General features: G+C 39.9%; 1 protein-coding gene across 5 annotated transcripts in view; it reads right to left on the bottom strand.

Annotated features, from left to right (window-relative positions):
• The window catches only part of ERBIN (erbb2 interacting protein), a 94667-nt gene that overhangs the window by 5686 nt on the left and 67494 nt on the right, over positions 1–21487 (bottom strand). For 4 of the 5 annotated variants that reach the window (XM_087715572.1, XM_087715570.1, XM_087715571.1 and 1 more), the window contains 7 exons: positions 20651–20765; positions 18490–18673; positions 16055–17573; positions 11174–11317; positions 8709–8831; positions 662–856; positions 103–195 (listed from right to left, as the gene is read on the bottom strand). In XM_087715572.1, the coding sequence (XP_087571698.1) occupies positions 103–195; positions 662–856; positions 8709–8831; positions 11174–11317; positions 16055–17573; positions 18490–18673; positions 20651–20765 (2373 nt within the window). The remainder of the gene's footprint in view (positions 1–102; positions 196–661; positions 857–8708; positions 8832–11173; positions 11318–16054; positions 17574–18489; positions 18674–20650; positions 20766–21487) is intronic. The other variant, XM_087715573.1, reaches the window with a different exon arrangement.

Here is a 21487-nt window from a genome sequence, read left to right as displayed (position 1 = left end):
TTTGTGATATTTGTATTTTCAATTTTTTCAAATGGTAAACAGTGCCTCAATGGATAAAGGATAAATGTTCATTTAAAGAACATATTTTTAATTAATACTCACATCATCATCTGGTCTAAAGGGGTTTCCTCTACCCCCAACTCCTCCTGATATACTAAATCCAAGTTCTGGGTCTTTTTCAATTCTTACTCGAATCTAAAATATGAAACATAATATTTAAAAGTAGGTTACTTACATATACAAGACTGTGAAAATGAAGATAATCAACCCAATTATCTTGAATATGTTAGAGATATTATTATTTTTACAGTTTTATTTATTTATTTTAGAGATATAGTTTATATTGATTTTGTAAACTACACTGAAGGGAATTTTTAAGTCAAAAGTTAGCTCTTTAAAATAAATAAAGTGTATCTAAAATTTTGACAGCGTTCCTAAGTAATGTCTATGAAAGTAAAATAGTACTGTGATAATAAAGCCATTATCATTTTTGTATAATTTCACTTTTGAAAGAGGCAAGAGGCCAGCGGAAGATAACAGCAAAACAGAATCACAGTTAAATATAATTTTCAGTGCTTAGTTATGGGAATGAAATCCACAATCAATTATGGATCAATGATCCATAAAATAAAAATATCTCCCTTGCATCTTGTTTTGATACCTCATGGCATTGTCTGGTTGGGCCTTGAGGTTGACTATAGGGAGGTTGATGGGCAACTTTAAGCATCAGATAATCAATCAATTGCTCTCTGGAAGGATGTCTTGCCACCGATGTTTGGGGTCCAGCATGATGGATTTGACTATAGTTTGTCTGAGGTCTTGAGGGATGACCCATCTGCCCATTCATCAAAGGTATCTGAATAAATGAAACAGCTCTAAGTTAATGTTTACACAAGCAAGAATATATTTTGATTTACTCAGCTATTCTATCTATGCGCACAAATACACATGCACAAAAACAAACACTGTATTTTTAAAAATACAATAATTTCTTTATGACTTCTAAGCTGTCAATCTATTCACTTTCATTTGGAATTGTTCTTACTGACAATCAAACTCTAAAACAACTTATAAAACATTTGAGAATCTGCTAATATATTTCATGGTCTCATATCTCTCTGATGGGTTTCATTTCCGAAGAAAATGAAGTGAAAATCAATAACCTAGTTATTAGTTCCTAGGGCACTTTTTAATAGAAGGTCTGGTTGAATAAGCAATGTTGATAAAAACTACACTAAATTAATACAAATAGTACAAAGAAAGCAGAAGAGTTTAAAGATGGTGAAGAGACAAGAATAAAACCAAATTCCTCTAAACCAGGGATATAGCCCCAATCTTGGTAAAAGTCAACAAGCTTAAAAATTCGTAAATGTTTTCAGGTCTTTCAATGAGACAGAATATATGTTGAAGTTAAGCGTTCTAAGCAGCCTCAGCTATCATGGTTAATGGATAAATGCTAGAAATTGCAGTACAACGTTATATAGATACATGGGGTTCCCTCTATCAACTTACTTCTAAAAAAAATATACATATAGTAACATAACAAGCTCCAATTGATTAAATTGAATTCTTACTGACCTTAATTCAATGGGTTATTACAAAAATACTGAATTTTACATGATAGCAGTTAGAGGAGAGAGCTGGATGGAGGAGGGGAAAAGAGATTCAGGGTAATCACACCCTAGAATCTCTCCAGATATATCTATTAGGGTAAGAGTTACAGCTTTAGTTGCCAAGATTTTGCCCATTGAACAAGAGCAAATAAGTCTTGATTGTATTTTGTTGCCCTGATGTTACAGTATTAGTCTGATTACCTCAAATATCTCTCTAAATCCATTGAGGAATAAACTTGATTCATAGTGAAGGCTTTGCATTTGGATAGAAGTCTATGCGTAGTGTATTTTGTAATGTAAGTGTGAGTTCTAGTCCCACCTTAGAAAGCCAGCTGAATGACTTTAGGCCAGTCAGTCTCTGTTAGCCCAACCCAGCTCATGTTCGATATAGGTGCGATAATAATAAAGGTGCAATAAAAATCTAATAATAAATAATAAATAACTAAATAAAAAATTCCCCCATTGATTATATTACTCAGTTTAGCATTGGTGGACAATATTTTTCATCATCAGTTTTTGTTATGTTAATTTCCTGGGCTATTAATTTTTTCTTGACCTTTTACTTGTCCAATTCTTGACTTAATTCTTTTTAGTCAACATTTCCAGGAACTCCAGCTGGCTTTCACTTCCTTCATTTCCTCCATATCAGTTTATATCTCATACAATGCTGCCTGAGCTCATCATCTAGCTCTGATATTTAGCTTAATGCTAGTGATCCATAAAAGCAGCATGTACAACTTATCATAAAAAATAAGCTGTGATTAATTTTCTTTGCAATGAGATACTTTGCTCTGATTTAAATTTACTCTGGCTGCCCACAATCCAAAGGAGCACTCTGCAAGGGCCCCCCTCAGGCTATTCATGCCTTTTAAAAAAAACAGGCACATTTACAAAGCGGGTTGTCCTGAACAAGGCGACTGGGCGCAACTCAGCGGATGCAATCAGAGCGGCAATATAGGTGTTTTTAGAAGTCCGAATTGCCAGGAGATAAGCTCTGATGCAGGCTTTTAACAGTGCTCGGTCTGACTCGGATTTACTGGACCTCCAGCGGCGCTCTAGGCGTCTCTTTCAGCGTTTCATCTCCCAGAGATCCTCAGTAAACCAAGGAGCCCTCCTGGATCCACTGCCTCGGATCGGCCTTAAAGGCGCAATCCGGTTAAGAGCCTCGGTCGCTGCTGAGTTCCAAGCAGCAACCAAGGTCTGTACCGGACTGTGGACGAGAGTATCAGACACAACGCCAAGCACCGTCTGAAAGCCCTGAGGGTCCATAAGGCACCTGGGGTGGAACCACCTAATCGGTTCCTCCTCCCTACAGTGGGGGATTGGCTTCCGAAAATCAAGCCTCAGTAGGAAGTGGTCCGACCATGACAGGGGCAAGATCTCGCTACCCCTCAAACCAAGATCACAACTCCATTGCTCCAAGAGGAATACGAGGTCGAGCGTGTGACCCGCTGAGTGAGTTGGGCCCCGAATTACTTGGGTCAAGCCCATGGCTGTCATGGAAGCCATGAACTCCTGCGCTCCATCAGAGTGCTCGCCAAGTGAAGGCAAATTGAAGTCCCCCAACACTATAAGCCTGGGGAACTCAACTGCCAGCTCGGCTACTGACTCGAGGAGTGAGGGAAGAGCTGTTGCAACGCTGTTGAGAGGCAGGTACGTTAACAACAAGCCCACTTGACCCCCAAGGTCCAACTTCACCAGCAAGGACTCACACCCGACAAGCTCCGGAGCAGGGATCCTACGAGGAACTAAAGATTCCCGGATAACAATGGCCACTCCCCCACCCCTTCCCTGGGTCGCGGCTGATGCAGCACCTGAAAACCCTCTGGACACATTTCAGTGAGGGGAACTCCTCCCTCCAGGCCCAGCCAGGTTTCAGTAATACATGCCAGGTCTGCCCTCTCGTCTAAAATTAGGTCCCGGACGAGGGGAGCCTTGTGAACCACAGACCTGGCATTTAGCGACAACAGCCATCTGGCCTTGGAGTGGGACTAATAGGGCCGGAAGGAGGGATCTCTGTGACGTAGCGAACCCTCCTTCCCCGGTAATGGCTAGCCCTAAAGTCCCCGCCATATCTGCCCCTCCCTGTTATGACCTTAATTTTCCGGCCCACTCCTGGGTCCATGGTCCCTCCACCCTCCCCCCAGGCCACCACGTTATCCGGCAGGCCCTTCGAATCAGACATTCTAAGGCTGGGATTAGGCAGGCCCCCTGACACTTCTGCAGAGCACTCAGTGCAGGGGTACCCATTGCGATCCCAGCCTACTCAGACATGCACAATCACACAACCAGCCACTTCCCACGGAACCAGAGGTGGGTTCCTACCAGTTAGCACCTATTCGGTAGAACCGGTTCGTCAAATCTACCAAACTGGTTAGAAGAGATTCCACCAGTGGACCCGGAAAGCAGGCCACACCTACAGAAGAGGTTCCAAAAATTTTTGAAACCCACCACTGGTCCTTGGATATGATTATTCTACACTATCATGCTCATAATTATAAAACTCAGTGCCTCTGTGAAAGGTAAGGATGACTACTGCGCTTGTGGTGCTATCAGAACATTGCGTGTGTTGAAGTTGTTTTAACGCAAACCAAAGATGCCTTTTAAAAAACAAGTTTACATCATATTCTTATGCATGCCAGTGCTGTGTGTGAGGTAATTTAAGGTGGTTCTGACAAGTGTCGTCAGCATCTTCATATCCGGTCACATGGGCAGCAAGCCACTCCCATACAGTCACATGGGCGGCAAGCCACTCCCACAAAGGAGGCCACACCCACAGAGTAGGTTCGAACAATTTTTGAAACCCACCACTGCACAGAACGATTTAAAACACAAAACAAGTTACAATAATAATAGGAATTAAAAGTGGGCACATACATCAGCAATCACACCATACACGCCTCATTCATAAAATTGCGCTGTTGTTAAAAGATGTGCAAATTCAGATAGAGATTGTGGGTAGGTTCGCCAAGAGTCCAGTCCGGAAGGGTTCGCAAGGATGTAAAGGAGGAGGAAGAGTCCTGTTTTCTCACTTCCTTGCGTGGGAGAAAATATAGGTGATCTTGTGAAAAAGGGGCCCAAAAGGTTCCAAGTGGGCTATAAAGGCTGTGATGGAGTGCCTCGAGTCTAATGTCCAGGGCCCAATATCGAGCAGGCATGAATAGGGAGCCAGGTAGAAAAGTCCCATCTAAGGGAGCTGGATGTTCAGAAGCCCAAATAAAAAGGAGCCAAATGGCAAGCAAGGGGGTAGAAGGCTCCACAGCAGTGATGGTAGGCTGAGGGAGAAACTCACCAAGGGAAGAAGTCCAAGCAAGCAACGAACAGGAGAAAAAGGAGGCAGCGTTGATGCAAAGGCCGAGCCAAACAGGGAGGGGGGGAAGGGGCGTCCAGAAGGGCTATGGCAGCGGCAAATGTAGCCAGCCACCCAATTCGCCCAACCTCGGCGGGCGCACAGGTCGTTCTCCCCTCCTCCGGGGTGGTGGCAATCCAAAGAGGACCCCAGGGGCTCAACAAGCCGGGCGGATAAAGTCAAAAAACATCGCAAGCACCGAGAATCAGCAAAAAACGCCGCCATCGCCCACACGCCGCCACCATCAAGCAGCAGAGATAGTTTCAAAACTGCTGGGAGTTGCGAGACCTGAGATTGTCCGGGAGTGATGGCCTCCCCAGCAGACTGGTCTCTTCAGGTCCCCCGAATCTCAATCATCCCCAGGGACCTCTCCGAAGAATTATGTTGCCATTTGTAAGGTTCCCCAGCATTTTTTCCATCAGCTTGGAACGGAGCGGAGAGTGGAGCGGCCATTCCAAACTCGCACATTTTATGTCCTGTGGCTTTAAGGTGTTGGACCAGGGAAGAAGTTGGTTCCTCTTTTCTGATTGCATTTTTGTGTTCTTCAATGCGTGCACTTATTCTTCTGTTGGTTTGTCCGATGTATTTGGTGGGGCAGGTGGGGCATGGGATTTCATATACTCCTTGATTTTCTAACTCAATTTTGTCTTTGGGATTTCTTAGGATGGTGGATATTTTTCAGTTTGTGCAGAATGCTGTCTTGATGTTGTGTTTGCGGAGGATTTTGCCGATTCTGTCTATGGTGCCTTTTATATATGGGAGGAGGGCTTTTCCGTTTTCTTGTTCTCTGTCCTGGATTTTAGTAGGGGTTTCTTTTTGGATTAGGTTGGTGATCTTATTTCTTTGGAATCCATTGGATGTCAGTACGTTAGTGAAAGTGTGTGTATATATATATAGTCACAACCCCTGGTATGCACAAATATGGGAGGAAGATCACTACTTCCATTCTCTGTCCTTCGGCTCGTCATAAGAGACTTTGGGTTGTGACTTTAAATATATACCTTTCACCCTGGCTGGCTGATAAGGAGTCGAGCTCTGTGGCTCAATGGTTAACACATCTGCCTTAGAGGCAATACAGCACAGGCTCGATTCCCAGTAAGGGTATGGCTAGCTGATGAGAGCTAAATAGCTTGAAATAGATCTCTCTCTCTCTCTCTCTCTCTCTCTCTCACAGCAACACTTGTAATAACAACACAAATAATTCATACACCATTCGAAAGCCCATCAAAAACTGAGTTTATTGACACGATTTAATAGTCAGTATGACCACCATTAGCCCTTCGAACAGCATTCAAACGAGGTGGATAAGAACACAACAAATCTTCAAACAGTTCCGTTCGATTTTCCAGATTTTTCAACACAGTTTCCAAATTCATTCTCAAAGTTTCAACTGAATATCGATTTTGATCTTGCTCCTGAATCATCAGAGCTTCCACTTCATCCTTAATTATGGCCCCAATGTTCTCTGCCGGATTGAGATCTGGCAAATTTCCCGGCCAGACGTCATTGCCCCAAAATTCGACATTGTTTTCCTTTAACAATTGCTGAGTCGCATTTGCACGCATGCAAGGAGCTTTGTCATGAAGAAAGACAGCCTCACCAACCACCAAGACATTGTCTGGATCACTGAGAAATGGAATGACATTCTCCAATAAAATTTTCTCACGGAAATAACTGCCATCCCAGGATTCCCCTTTATCCTTCAAAACCCAATGCAGTTTCTTGGCTGTGAAAATGACGAAAATCCCGATGCAAGTCGGATTGCGAACGATTTGTCGATATCGTTCATGTTTGGCGATGTCGTCGACGTCTTTAGCCCAAATTCGATCGTTCTGGAAATTCGGTTTTCGAATGGCATAAACGAAGAATTCGTCAGATGGCGCCAAATGAAGAAAATCTTCCTCGGTCCATTCAGACAACCAATCGCACAACCAAAGCCGATCTTGAACGTGTGTTTGAGTTTTCAATGGTTTGCAAATGACGTGGAATGGCTTCAAACCTTCTCGTTCTCGATATCGGCCGATTGTCCTTTGATCAACTCGTTTTCCACGAATTTGAAGGATTTCTTGGGCCACTTTTCGGTTTCCTTTTCGTTGTTTGCGACTGCCAGTTGCAATGATGGCTTTGCTTTCTTGGGACAGTTGCAGAGGACGCCCTTCTCCAAATTTTGTGAAACATTCTTGGGCTGTTTTGTTCCAATTATCAGTAACCCAATCCGGATGACATTTCAATTTGTTTGCAATCCATTTTCGATTGATAAACGTCGCTCCAGCATCGCGAGCCTCTCGAAAGGCAATGCATTTTATTCTGTCAATGATCCTTTGTTCTTCCGAATCGAATTTTCCAGCCATTCTTAAAGCAAATTTAACATTTAATAGCTCATTCAATTCAGTTTTTTATGGGCTTTAAAATGAGGTGTCGCGGAAGTTGTAAACTGCTGTCGATCTTGCTGTGACCCCCTAGGAAAAGGTTATGCCCCGCCCTGTATATCTATATCTAATCTATCTATCTATCTATCTATCTATCTATCTATCTATCATCTATCTATCTATCTATCTATCTATCTATCTATCTATCTATCTATCTATACTTACCTACCTACACTCTCTCTCCCTATCTACTGTATTTCTCTCTCTCTCTTTCTATTTCTATCTCTCTATCCCTCTACCTACCTACCCACCTACCCTCTCTCTCATTTTCTCTCTCTATCCCTTTCTCTACCTACCTACACTCTCTCTCATTTTCTCTCTCTATCCCTTTCTCTACCTACCTAACTACACTCTCTCTCCCTACTGCCTACTGTATTTCTCTCTCTTTCTCTCCCTGTCTATCCCTCTATCTACCTACCTACCTTTTTTAAAAATTTGCCTCTTCAAAACCTTGGTGCGCCTTATACTTCGATGCGTGTTATACTCCGAAAAATACGTAATTGAAAAAAGAGGAACAACCTTTCAATCTGCTACTGGCAACAACAGCAGAGGAACAGATGAAGGTAAAGCACATGAACCTAAAGGTCACACCCTCGTGACCTCAAGACTGGACTACTGCAATGCGCTCTACATGGGGCAGCCCTTGAAGAGTATTCGGAGACTTCAACTCGTCCAGAATGCAGCCGCGCGAGCGATTGTGGGTGCACCTCGGTACACCCACGTTACACCTATCCCCCGCGAGCTGCACTGGTTACCGATCAGTCTCCAGATACGCTTCAAGGTGCTAGTCGTAACTTATAAAGCCCTTCATGGTATTGGATCTGGGTACTTGAGAGACCGCCTGCTGCCAATTACCTCCCACAGACCCATTAGATCTCACAGGGTTGGCCTCCTCCGGGTGCCATCTACCAGCCAATGCCACCTGGCTATTACCCGGAGGAGGGCCTTCTCTGTGGCAGCTCCGGCCCTCTGGAATGAACTCCCCGCAGGGATTCAGACCCTCACCTCTCTCCAGGCCTTCCGAAAAGCCGTCAAAACCTGGCTTTGCCGGTAGGCCTGGGGGTGATGAGTTCCCTCCACTCTCGACATGTATGGTTGTGCGACTGTTGTTTACTTTTATTATTTGTATTTTGTCTTTTTATGTTCCCCCTTTTCCCCCTTGAATTGTTCACCGCCCTGAGTCCTCCCGGAGAAGGGCGGCATACAAATAATAAAATACAATACAATACAATACATGTAAAATTAACATGTAAACAATACTAATTACTATCACTACATTACAGTCACATATGATTAATGAATCGTACAGTTTATTACCTGCACAGGAAGTTTTTTAATGGTCTCTGGAACTGCCTCTTTCAGACTGAGTGTGGCAGTTGAATAATTCTGCTGCCCAGAAATGAATACATCCTCATCTACTGGATTAGCTGTTTGGGGATGCTGAAAATTAGAAAAAAAAGCATATAAACATTTCTGCTATATACCAAAGCAAGTTAATCCTTTTTCATGTTGTTCACAAGTTTGTTCCTGTATATTGTATTACAAATTACATCATTTAGTGTCTAAGCTTACCTCTTAATAGCAGCTTTGCTATTTATTTTCTCCTAGGAACTGAAATATAGCACGACTTTGGACAAGTGGACATGCTGTTCAATGACTGCTGCAATTGGTGCTTTAGTTTAAAAGAAAAGGCAAGTCCTTGAACTGTTGAATCTATCGTGTGTATTTTACCCAGGGAAGCAATATAGGAAATCAAATTAAAGATAAAAGCTGCACAGCAAGAATATGGTTTTATTAAATTTATTTATTACAGACATTCATAGTTAGTTTCGCCCCTGAATTAGACAGCCAAAAAACAATGATGAAAAAATGAAAGGAAGTATAGAAGTGGACATGTGCAAGTGAATATAGGCATTTACATAGCACCATAGTATGTATAAAAATTATACTGGTGCCAAAAGTGGAAGAAAGAGAAAATATACCAATAGAAATCAGAAGTCTGCCTAGTCAATGTGACAGAGGACTAGAGTGAGAATTGGATTTCTTTTTTACTCAAAAGATCATGTGCTGTGCATGGAGAAGCGATCCAGACTTGAAAATAGACTACTTATGGAAGGACGGAAGCATAAAAGATAGTCACATTCATATCTGAACAATAAGATGAACGAATCTGATTAGATCAATCAGACAAACACATGACAGAAAAGTAGGTTTAATCTTACTCATACTAGAGTACAGCCAATATGTGTCTGTGCACATGCTTGTGTGAGAGTGAAGCGAGTGCGCTCACATTTGCAAATCGGTAGGGAAGGTAAGTGAACCCCACTTCTGGAATATCCATTTATCAAGAAAAATGAAATTATATATACTTTAATCTGTAAATAAATAAATTTATAAATTAAGCTCTGCTACTGCTTCTAAACATGAATATGTACATAAATATATTTATTTTCATAAAAAAACATTTATATTTTGAAATTTTCCAAACAAAAACCCCTCTCACAATTCAGAATGCTTGATCAACTTGGATCATTTAAGAAATGCAAGAGGTTACCTATTTATGATTAAAATCATAGTGGTTCTGAAAAAATGGTAGTTATGCCTGGTTCTATAAGTTACAGTTATTGCAGTGCCCTTGTTGTCATGTGATCAAAATTTGAGTGTACTTATGACAATATGTATGGTAACTTCAATTCCTCAACCAATATCCTCTCCCATCTCTGCTCTTTAACTGCAATGCTCTCACTGCTTCGGCCAGCCTCTGCTCCACAGTCTCTGGCTAACCTTCACAAGATGTGCCTGGATCTTTGCAAGGCTGCTGTTTACCAGGCCAGGCCTTCTGCCGACTGTTCAATTTGAAAGGCTCACAAGAAGGCTTACCAATTTGCAATTTTGACAAGGACACATAGGGTAGGGTTAAAAGGGGGGCGGTGAACGTGATGGTGCGATCAACCCTCTGCAGACACTTTGCCACAATCGGCCAGCTTCAATTGCACTATCGTGACCACCATTCCAATTGCAGAGACCCTATGAGTTCCATGAAGTTTGGTTGCAAATGGGACACGACATCAGCGGGAGCATCATTCTGGCCTTAGGAAGAAGGCAGCTGCCTTACAAAGGACTAGGTGGGTGCACTTTGCCAATAGCGGGAGAAAGAAAACAAGAGATCAGCTGAAGGCCCTTGTACACCGGCTAGCCAAAAAGGCAGAGAGATGGGTAGAGATAGGCAGGTGCAAGTAGTTGGAAGCAGCCTCTAATCTTACTGAAATTTGGGACTGGGACAAAGCTGTGAATGGCTTGAGTCAGGGTGTATCGTAATGACTGGGTGGGATTAACAATAGCAAATGGCATTATCATCACTAAAACAATGTGGTCATGTGACATCATGCCTTATGACTGCGTCATTTCATGATGGGAATTCCAGCCTCAATTACTGCCATAACCTGAGGATTCCCTGTATGTTCATATTTCATCAAAATCTTTTAAGTCATCTGCCAATGCAACAAATAAACTCATTCCATACACATGCTGTCCCACAGGACTAAAACATGCCAATGAGTATTTTTAAAATCAGAAGATGATCTGCTGTTTGGCTCAGAGCAGGAAATGCAGTAATATTAAAGGGACAGGTGGATTCGTGCATTATTCTTAAATCATTACCCTTTTAAAACCAGTACAGTAATGAATAAAATCAAACATAGTAAAGATTTCACAAATTTCAAGAATTAAATTGGTCATTTCCAATTTCCTTTCAACAAGCATGTTATTAGGAGTGTACTCACACGAAGAACTGGAACACCAGAACTTCTTCCATCTGCAACACTCAAAGCAACATTGCCCTGGCTGCCATGCAGATCCCTAGAGCTGCCATAGTAAAAGTTGCTAACTGGAGCATAATTGGAATTAAAGGACCGTGACAGCATGCTCTGAATAAAGAGGGGACAGATAACAGAGATTAGTGCAGCATGCATAAATCACAAGCCATGTTATACACAAAGTCAGTGCAGACACACAGATTGTATATCATGTTATAACCATGCAAACAAAAAACCGTCCCGCTGTGAATACAAAATCTCGGTCACATGCCATGTGATTTTTCACAATATAACTGAACATGCTGTCTGACATAATCACCACACAAAGCACAGCATACGCCCATTCATTGGCCAGGATCACCTCTCCCTATCTGCCCATCCCACAAGACCAGATTTGGGGAGTGGGGAGGAGGCATGCTTCCAAGCTTCTCTTCCTGAAATCTTGCCATTTAGTAAGACATTGGAAATGTGCCTTTTCCACTTTTGACTACATAGTGAAAGCCCAATAGAATTTCGGCACATAATAGATGAGATCTATATTTAGATCACTATGAGATCAACCCATTGTGAAAAGGCCACACAAACTATAAGACTGGGAACCAGATTTAAACTGAAGATCAATATCCCCAAGTGCTATTTAACAATATTTCCAGTATTATAAAAACTTAATGAACAAAGCAAGCTCCGGAAAAAGTCCTACAGAAGGAAGCCTGCTAATCACCCTTTAAAACCAGGTTTGGTTTGGACACCACCAGAGTGGTGTCCAAAATCAAATGGAACAAGAGCCAATCTAGAAAAGAATTGGTATTAAGCTCTAACATGAAAGAAAACCAAGCCTGCTTCTAACAAAGTACAATGTTTTAATGCATCTTGAGATTGTAAAGATAGAGCTAGGAAACTTAAATCAAATAGCTTCAGGGATGTCAATGTTTCAACTGGCTTGCACATCATATTGGAATGGAGAGATTATTTTGATTGCAAGACCTTGCCCATAAAGAAATATTATATTGATTTCATCATCATAGTTTATCATGAGCTACTAAATCACTTTGCATGTTTACTGCTGCTGATTCTTACTGATTACAGCCTAGTTTCCAAACAAAAACTTAAATATATTCAGGTATATTACAAATAAGCTTCTCCCAAATCTATAGCCATAAGAAATATCTTGGCTTTGTTTTTACTGGTTGTTGTTTATGAGTTTACGAAGTAATATAAATCGTTTTGCTTGTTTCCTGCTGGGCTCAAAATAGTCTGTGCTAGATTGCATTACAATTAATTGTTTTAATTCAGTTCCATGATTTCTTAAGACAATTTTTTAAAGGTGTTTTAAAAATCTTATTGTCAATCTTCGTGACCCGTCAAATGCGTGCCCGACAAATGCGCACCAACAAAACCATGCCTGCCATCAACAAACAACATAGTGGGACGCGGAAACGTTATAAAGGGTTAGGGTTAGGGTTATAACGTTGTTTTCGCATCCCGTGAACCGACAATCTTTTTGTAGGATGGGCAACAGCATTTTTTTTCTTGCTTTCCCTCTCCTAATAAAGATACTGCTGAGGGAGAAAATAAAAATAAACTACATAGTGAGGTGAAAAAACACTTTTGCAAATCAAGCTGAGATAGGCATAAATGAAATACAATATTGTGCATGAGAGAGAGAGAGAGAGAGAGAGAGAGAGAGAGAGAGAGAGAGAGAGAGAGAGAGAGAGAGAGAGAGAGAGAGAGAGAGAGAGAAAATATCCATCATTTCTCAAAAATCTGTGGAGGGATAGATGAAAAGAAATTTGCTATTGCCATTTAAATCTAAAGCAAACAGACTTTCTGTCAAAAATTCACTATGTTTTCATGGTAGTCTAAGACAGTCTCGTGTTCCTGGAAACACTTACCAAGGAAAATAAGTTGGTATGGAATGTTGCAAATACATCAGGCAGCTATGAAGAAAAAAGGGCACTGGGAAAATATCTGAAGGGCAGTGAAGATGATGTGCTGAAGCTAGTATACGTGGAAGGCTTACTGAATACTGGAGAGACCATATTGGCCGAAAGAAAGACCAAATGAAGACTAGAAAAGAGACATGGCAAGGCATTGCCAAGACAAAGCATTATAGGGCTAGTACCAGGGGTGGGTTTCAACCGGTTCGCGGCGGTCCCTGCGAACCGGTTGGTCGGCGAACCCGGAAGTAAGTAACTTCCGGGAATGGCGACGGGCCCACCCGCCCGCCCTCCTTACCCGGTTTTGACGAGTTCTGCGCTTCCATGCATGCGCAGGACGCATACAGTGCCTGCGCGATCCTCCAGGAGCAGCTGGAGCATCGCACAGACGCTAGTACGCATGCGTGTGCCACGCGCGTGCACAAGGACACCGCCGGCCCCGTTCCAACCGAATCGGTTGGAACGAGGCAAGAAACCCACCCCTGGCTAGTACGTTAAAAAAAAAGGAAGCAAAGCAGATAACAATAAGGTCTGGTAATGTAGCTAAGAACATGAAGTTGAAGAGAGAGAGAGGAGCTAATTATGGCAGCACAAGACATTAAAAACAAATGCATAAAAAGCCAGAATTGAGAACACAGCAACAACAGCAAGTGCTGCCTCTTGCAAAGAAGCTGAAGAAACAATGGATCATTTAGTTAGCTGCTATAAGAAGTTTGCACAGATTGACTACAAACCAAAGACTGAGAATCTGCATTACAAGCTATGACATGACAAAATAACAGCAATGGTATATTGGAAGATCTGCAAGAAACATCATTTGCCTGCAAGCAAGAATTGGTGCGACGACAAAACAGAAAAAGAAAATAGAAAATGAAGAAGCTAAAGTGGGCTGGGATTTTAAAATTCAAATGCATAAACCCCTGCCACATAACATCCCAGTCTTAAAAATGGTCAATAACAGAGAAAGAAAGTCTGGATAGTAGACTTTGCAATAGTCCGAGACAATAAGATATACAAAAAAGAACTGGAGAAAGATCACAATATATAGACCTGCAAACAGAAATAGAATAACAAAAGAAAGCAATGATAGTGCCAGTAGGAATAGCTACCGTGGATATAATTCCAATATCTTTGGAGCACCACTTGAACATCATCAGCATTGACAAAATACCCATCCGTTAATTGCAAAAGACAGTTTCACTTTGAAAGGTATCTTACAACGTATACCTTTAACATCATAAAACAACACCTGCCTATCCCAAGACATTGGGAAGGACTTGATAAGTGGATAAAAATTCAGACTAAAAATCTGGCTGACATTATGCACAGAAGTAATATATAAAGTTCAGATCAATCTGCAAATCTGCATTTAAAAGAAAATAGTATCTGAAACATCCAACATAAATAAATATTCAAGAAAAGCATTCCTCCACACCAAGATATAAATGCTGCAGACACACTAGGCACATGTTGATCCTAACCAGAACAGATCAACATCAATAGATATGAGCCACATAATATAATCGTTTACACTCCATAATATATTTCCACTTAAAATATTCAAGAGTATAGTTTACCGGACAGGAAACCTTCTGTTTTGACTTATTTAAAACTTCCTGTTTATTTGCACAGTTTCTATGTTAAACTGCTAATGTACAAAGCTGGAAGAAATGGATAGCTATAGTGACAGGCTATTTGAGGGAAATAGACCTGAACCAAATACTTCTAAGGAAAAAGTATTTCATAATTAAAATTTTTACATCAAACAAATAATCCCAATCCTTGACATCTGACAGTCAAAAGATGACCGAATTTATGAAAGCATACTCGCTAATAGTCTTCAATATCATCCATGAGGCCAAATGAGTCTTATATTTTAGCAGTTTATCATATCAGCAGTTTTCCTCTAATCTCTACTGTTGTATCAGAAAACTAGAAAATACAGTTTTTGTGATCCACACTTTCACGAACCCCATATTGGGGGAGAGGGACTGTAAAAATATGGAAAGGCAAAAAGCGGGACAACAGAGATCAATACAGAATTAATATCTGTGTAAGGATACGTCAAGACTAGGAACAAAAAATAAACCAGTCTGATGAAATTTCTACGTGAACCTTTTCAAAGATATTCTGTATTAGATTGAATTTGCCATAAGTTTCAAGTTTCTGTGTTACTAAATATAGATAGACCTTGACATTCAACTGCAATTATGGTCATAAGTTGTACCAGTCGTTAAGTGAGTAACCATGTGACTGATTTTATGACTTTTTCAACTGCTGTCAGGAATTTTTAATTTTGTTTTGTAAGTAGCCCTGAGGAAACCCACTGTGACCTCAAACATCAACTAAGTGGCTGGTCAGCTCTGAAGAAATTCATTGTGACTTCAAACATCCAGTAAGTGGTTGGTCATAAATTGAGGATTACTTGGATATTGCCACTTTCCTAGTACCCCAGAAAAATTAAATCATTTGAAAAATTGCTATCAGCCCTCTGGGAAGTAAATATATAGTTGATATTTTTCATTTTAACAAGAATGTATAATCAGCAAAGCAATAACCATGCCACTATAGTAGGATTTTATATTATCTCGGTATTTCAAACATGCTGCTGAAGATGGTTAGATTTTTATCTGCTTAGATGTCATAAACATTAACTTTATAGCAATAATTATCTTGATGATTTTACAGTTCTTCCTTACAAATAAAGCATACTATGTATTATAATAAAACATCTAGCTGGGTAATCCTAAAGCTAACTTACCTATTGTATGAACATGAGTTTATTACTAAACCAATTATTGAAATTTTGAATTATAATATCACAACAATGTATCCCTTAAAATGCCAGGCTTTTACCAGCTTCATAAAAAACAAACTGCTGAATTCAAGAAGAGGAAGTAAAACTGCTTACCTTTTCTAACTTCTTGGCCTCTATGTGCCGTAGTACTTGTTCTCTCCAGTCATGAGGAACTTTATTTTTTCCTGTAGGATCCATCAGAGAGTATTCAGAATTAACTCTTGGATTTGTTCTTTTAGACGGACTAGTCCTTGAGTAATTGAAGTCACTGACCGACATAGTTCTCTCTGGTATATCGTTTGCTGAAGGACGGGCACTCTGAGGTCGGGGTACATTTGGTCCATCAATGCTATGTGTTCTTGCTGAAAGAGGTCTCTGTTGCCCTGACAATTTTGGCGGGACTCTTCCCGCTGAATGCAAATCCCTATACGTTAAATAATCCCCCTCAGAAACCAGAGGACGGCGTGAAGATCCAGGATCAACATTAGCTGAAGCAGTAGAAGACACACTACTCTGTCGCTGGAGAGTATTTCGGGTTGCACTAGAAGGATGCCTGTCATTTGGTGAAACAGCCCACATTTCCATATGCCTACTGCCCATCCTTTGATGCATATTATAGGCAGCACTAGCTCTAACGTTATTATGGTTAGAGAAATTCATGTTGGCCGAATGTTTTGCAGAAGTGCAGCTCTCTGTACTATCCAGCCTTGGTAAGCGCTGAGAAGACGAACAACTTTGTTCAGCTACAGGATTTTGTTTTTGGAGCCACAAAGACTCTTTGGGTACAATATTGCTGCTGTATTGTATATTATATTGAGGGGTAGTGAATGGTTGTGAGGAATGCGGTCCTTGCCCTCTAACTGTATTAGTATCTTCAGGATTATGATTCAAATCAAATTTAGTTGCTGTTTTTGTAGATATTAAATCAGAAGATGATGAACATCCAGGAAATACTTGTAATGGCTGATCATATAAGAGAGTAGCTGACTTGCTCCGGACTATATTTTTTCCATCTGCAGCCATACCTGCTGATTTTATTGCTGGATTGGGGTTCTGGGATCCACTGTCATTTAGAATATCACAGATTTTTAGAGCACCTGTCTCCATGTTAGTTATGCTGTGGGATTTCACCACTGGCCCACTCCTCTGTGGAGACAAGTCTTCAGTGCTTTTTGAAAGACACATTTCCAAAGAAGAATCGGTTTCAATGGTAGCACTTCTCTTTAGCTCTGACTTTCTTGCGGAGTGTGGCATGTCGTCAGAATGTCCATTGATAATATTTACTGGGCATATATTTGGATATTTATTTTCCAATTGTTTAATTTCTTCTTTCATATGGTCATTTATCAAGTCCTTAATTGACATCTCTGTTGATTTTATTTGATTCACTACATTAGATTGTAGTCCCTCTTCAGCTAATTTGCAGATATTCCTGTTGATCTGATGCACGTTGTGAGGTTCATCAGTGGTGTTGTTTAGTTCAACACCTTTCTCTATTAAAGCTAATCTCTCCTCAATATTTAAACTGAATTCAGATAGATTTGTGATTTTATCTGGAAAGTTCATTTTTTCTTCTGTCAGAGCATTTACTTCTCCATTTTGCAAAAGACTGTTAGAATTTTCATCTTCTTCCCTGTAAAATAAAACAATCCTAAATATAACAAGAGTAATTTTATAAAATGGCTATATTTAATAAATATATTTTAAGAAAGCAGCATTAAGCCAGATTTAATCAACTGTAGAGACAAATGAACTGGACTCAGAGAGATAGCTGCTTAAAAACTGAGCAAATAATAATAATAGTAATGAAAGAGATATCAGTCAACCAAGGCAAAAGGGAGCAGTAGAACTTATCTAAGATGATAATGGGATTAAACGTCTTTATAGTCTTTTCTAACAAACATTGTGATACACCAGGAAATTGTGAATTGCATGATGAAGGGGCAGTCTAAAGCTTTACACAAACAGAAACATTGTTAAGGATTATCTCTTTATTCTGAATGAATTTAAATCTTCAAAACAAGATAGCGGAACCAGTTAATACCTAGTTGAACCCTTCTCTGAGCAATCCTGGAGAACTGATGAAATACCAGATAGCTGGAGGACAAGAAATATTGCTCTTTCTTCAAAAACAGGTAAAGGAATATCCAGAAATTCAATCCGACTGATGTTACGATTTAGCAAGATGTTTCAGAAATTTATAGAGTGAAGTCTAATAGCATCTTGAAAACAATGCAATGTACAGATTTGTCAAGAGCAAAATTGCCAAATTAATCTTATTGCATTTCTTTGATTGGGTTATTTTATTAATGAATTGAAGGAATGAGGTACCCATAATATGCATTGACTTCAGCAAACGATACAAATACCTCATGATATTCTGATTAGTGAGGTAATTAAGAATACTAGATGGCATGACAATTATGAAGTAGAGAGGATGCTTATTAAATTTGCAGATGATACAAATTGCAGAGGATAGAAAAAATGCAAAAAAAAATTTTTTTCATTATTTCAAATGGTCTTATAACATACTATAATATTTTTCAAACCTGATTTTGGTATTGACAGTCATGGTAATTTCTCTGTCTGGAGAACACAATGATGCTTCTTGGCTACTGTCAGTGTTTAGAGATTCTGAATCCGACATTCGGGAAGGAGAGGAACAATTGCTATTATTCTGATTGCTGTTATGGGTGGGATCATCAGACGAAGAATCTACTGCTTTACTGTCATCTGAAAATAATTTAATTTGATTTAGCATATTTGTATTACTAACTCATGCAAAGGTACATCTATGGTACACGTTCAGTTTAAATGAGGCTTTTCATAGACAGTAAGTATCACGGCCCTTGTGAATCATCTGGAGGAACACCTTCCTGGAACTCAGTGAGGCTTCTCCAAACCTGCAACTTGAAGCATTATGTCCTCTCAAAGACATGTCCACCAGAGTCAGAGGTGGTATTCAGCAGGTTCTGACCAGTTCTGGAGAACCAGTAGCGAAAATTTTGAGTAGTTTGGGGAACCAGTAAATACCGCCTCTGACTGACCCAGCTCCCATCTATTCTCTGCCTCCCAAATCCCAGCTGATCAGGAGGAAATGGGGATTTTGGAGTAACCTTCCCCTGGAGTGAGGTGGGAATGAAGATTTTACAGTATGCTTCCCGTCATGCCCATCAAGCCATGCCCACCTAGCCATGCCACACCTACAGAACCAGTAGTAAAAATATTTGAATCCCACCACTGACCAGAGTGCCAGTAAACTAGCAGAAAAGTCACACTACCCTGGTAGTTTGGGGAATAGCTTAAGAAAAGCACTTCTATTTTTTGGAAGATGAATGAGTCTGAATGACTCATACAACCCTACTAAATATGCTTAATATGCTTAATACTAAATATGCTAAATAGTTGATTTTAAGTTTGAATAGGCTGAAGAATCAGCATTTCTATACTGGTATTAGGATAAAGGTATTCCTTTTTGCCAAATGGTTCCATAATATTATGATTTCACAGTAAGTCATATTTAATGGCTCCATAAAGTTCTCATTTCATAATAATCAGCATGTTTGCTTTGTAACTTTAATGATTTTACCTGGAACAATCGGCTTTATACAAAATATTCAATTTTACTTGAAATACAGGTAAGTACTTGACTTACAACAGTTTATTTAGTGACGGAAGTTATAACAGCACTAAAAAAGTGATTTACAATCTTTTTTCACACTTACGGCCATTGACAGTATCCTGATGGTCACATGACCAAAATTCAGATGTCTGCAACTGGTTCCTATTTACAACAGTTGCAGTGATCAGCCTTTGTGATTTCTGGCAAGCAAAGGAACTGGGGAAGCCAGATTCACTTAACAATCGTGTCACTAGAATTGCAAATTAACAACCATGGCAAGAAAGGTCACAAAACAGGACAAAAGTCACTTAGCAAATGTCTCACTAAGCAACATAAATTTTGGGCTCAATTATAGTTGTAACTCGAGGACTACCTATATTCAGCTTGGGGCTTTGAGTGTACCAAAATATATTAAATTTTTGTGAAATCATAAGGCAGCAGTTTGGTAAATAAAAACATTTGTCCATTTCTTTACAATGAAAATATCTGATAAATTCTGTGTTCAAATCTTACAAAATAGCAAATGCATTGAAGAACACTTTAACAAAATAATAACAAAATTATAGGGACTACAAACACAAAATAGTAAAACTTTATCATCCTAATCTAAGTATATTTGTACTAATTATTTATATTAAAACCACACAAAAAGGATTAAGATAATGCAATACAGAATAGACAATAAAGCAGAAATAAACAAAGCATAGACAGTGGTCAGCATATCAAACAAACTAGGCTGCAAGATATAATAAAGAGTTGCAGATTTGGCTTATTTAGGTTAATCCAAAATTGAAGATGTGGAAGACAACAAGCACAAACCCAAATAATAAGCACTGAACTGGAAGAAGGTAGGTAGAATACAAGGCAACGACATCAAATTTAAGCACACAGATCTTTACACAGCATGGGATCTCTATTGTTTCCTAATAGCTGCAATCCAGGCCCAAACAACTGAAGAAGGAACTTAAGTAAAAAATATGTGAGTATAAATGTATTTTTATGCTACTTTTCAAGCAAAACTTGTAACTTTAGTCAACTCAGAGAAATAGATCTCTTTTTAAAGCATTTATCACTGAATAAAGGCCTACCTTTTTTGCTATTGCCAAGTGCTACTACTTTTGGTTGGTTAATGGAAGTTTCTATGAGAGGAGGTCTCATTTCTGCTACTTTCATTTCCTCATCAGAAGATAATTCTTCTGATTCCTGTAAAAGAAGAATCAGGTTTGTCAACATAACTACAAACAGCCTTTAAGGTTAACACAAAGATCTTGAAGCAGCAGTCTCTAACTTTTCTGGCACCAGGGACAGGTTTTGTGGAAGACAATCTTTCACAAATGGGGTTTTGCTTGCTCACCCCAGCTGTGCAGTCCGTCTCTTAACAGGCCAGAAACCAGGACCAGTCCTTGGCCTCAGGGTTGGGACCCCTGCCTTAAAAGATTTTCCACAAAGCTGTTGTTTAAGAGGTATATAGTTGTATTTGGATAGCTGGTCTTCAGAAAAACAGCTGGCCATCAAAGAATATACAAATGTTACCTCACTGGGTGTTTTTATTTAGGCTACTAAAATATGGAATGCAGGGGAAAATATATTTTCCATACTGAATACTAATAATAATAGTATGTAGGATATTTGTAAGCTACAAAAGTCTCATCTAACTTGAGCAGGGGTGAAATTCAGCAGGTTCTGATAGGTTCTAGAGAACCGGTAGTGGAAATTTTGATTAGTTCAGAAAACCCGCAAATACCACCTCTGGCTGGCCCCCGAGTGGGAAGGGAATGGGGATTTTGCAGTATCCTTCCCCCGCCACGCTCACCAAGTCACACCCACAGAATCGGTTGTAAAAAAATTTGAATTTCACCACTGAAAATGACACTATATAAATGTAACATTTATTATACCTGACTTCTTTTAATCATGCTGATTGA

This window comes from Thamnophis sirtalis, unplaced genomic scaffold (genome assembly GCF_051295495.1).
Source record: "Thamnophis sirtalis isolate CommonGarterSnake01/CBP01778 unplaced genomic scaffold, rThaSir2_p1.2 scaffold_5, whole genome shotgun sequence".
NCBI classification, from domain to species: domain Eukaryota; kingdom Metazoa; phylum Chordata; class Lepidosauria; order Squamata; family Natricidae; genus Thamnophis; species Thamnophis sirtalis.
The sequence above is the reverse complement of the archived record's forward strand: the minus strand, read 5'-3'. Positions and strand labels throughout refer to the sequence as shown.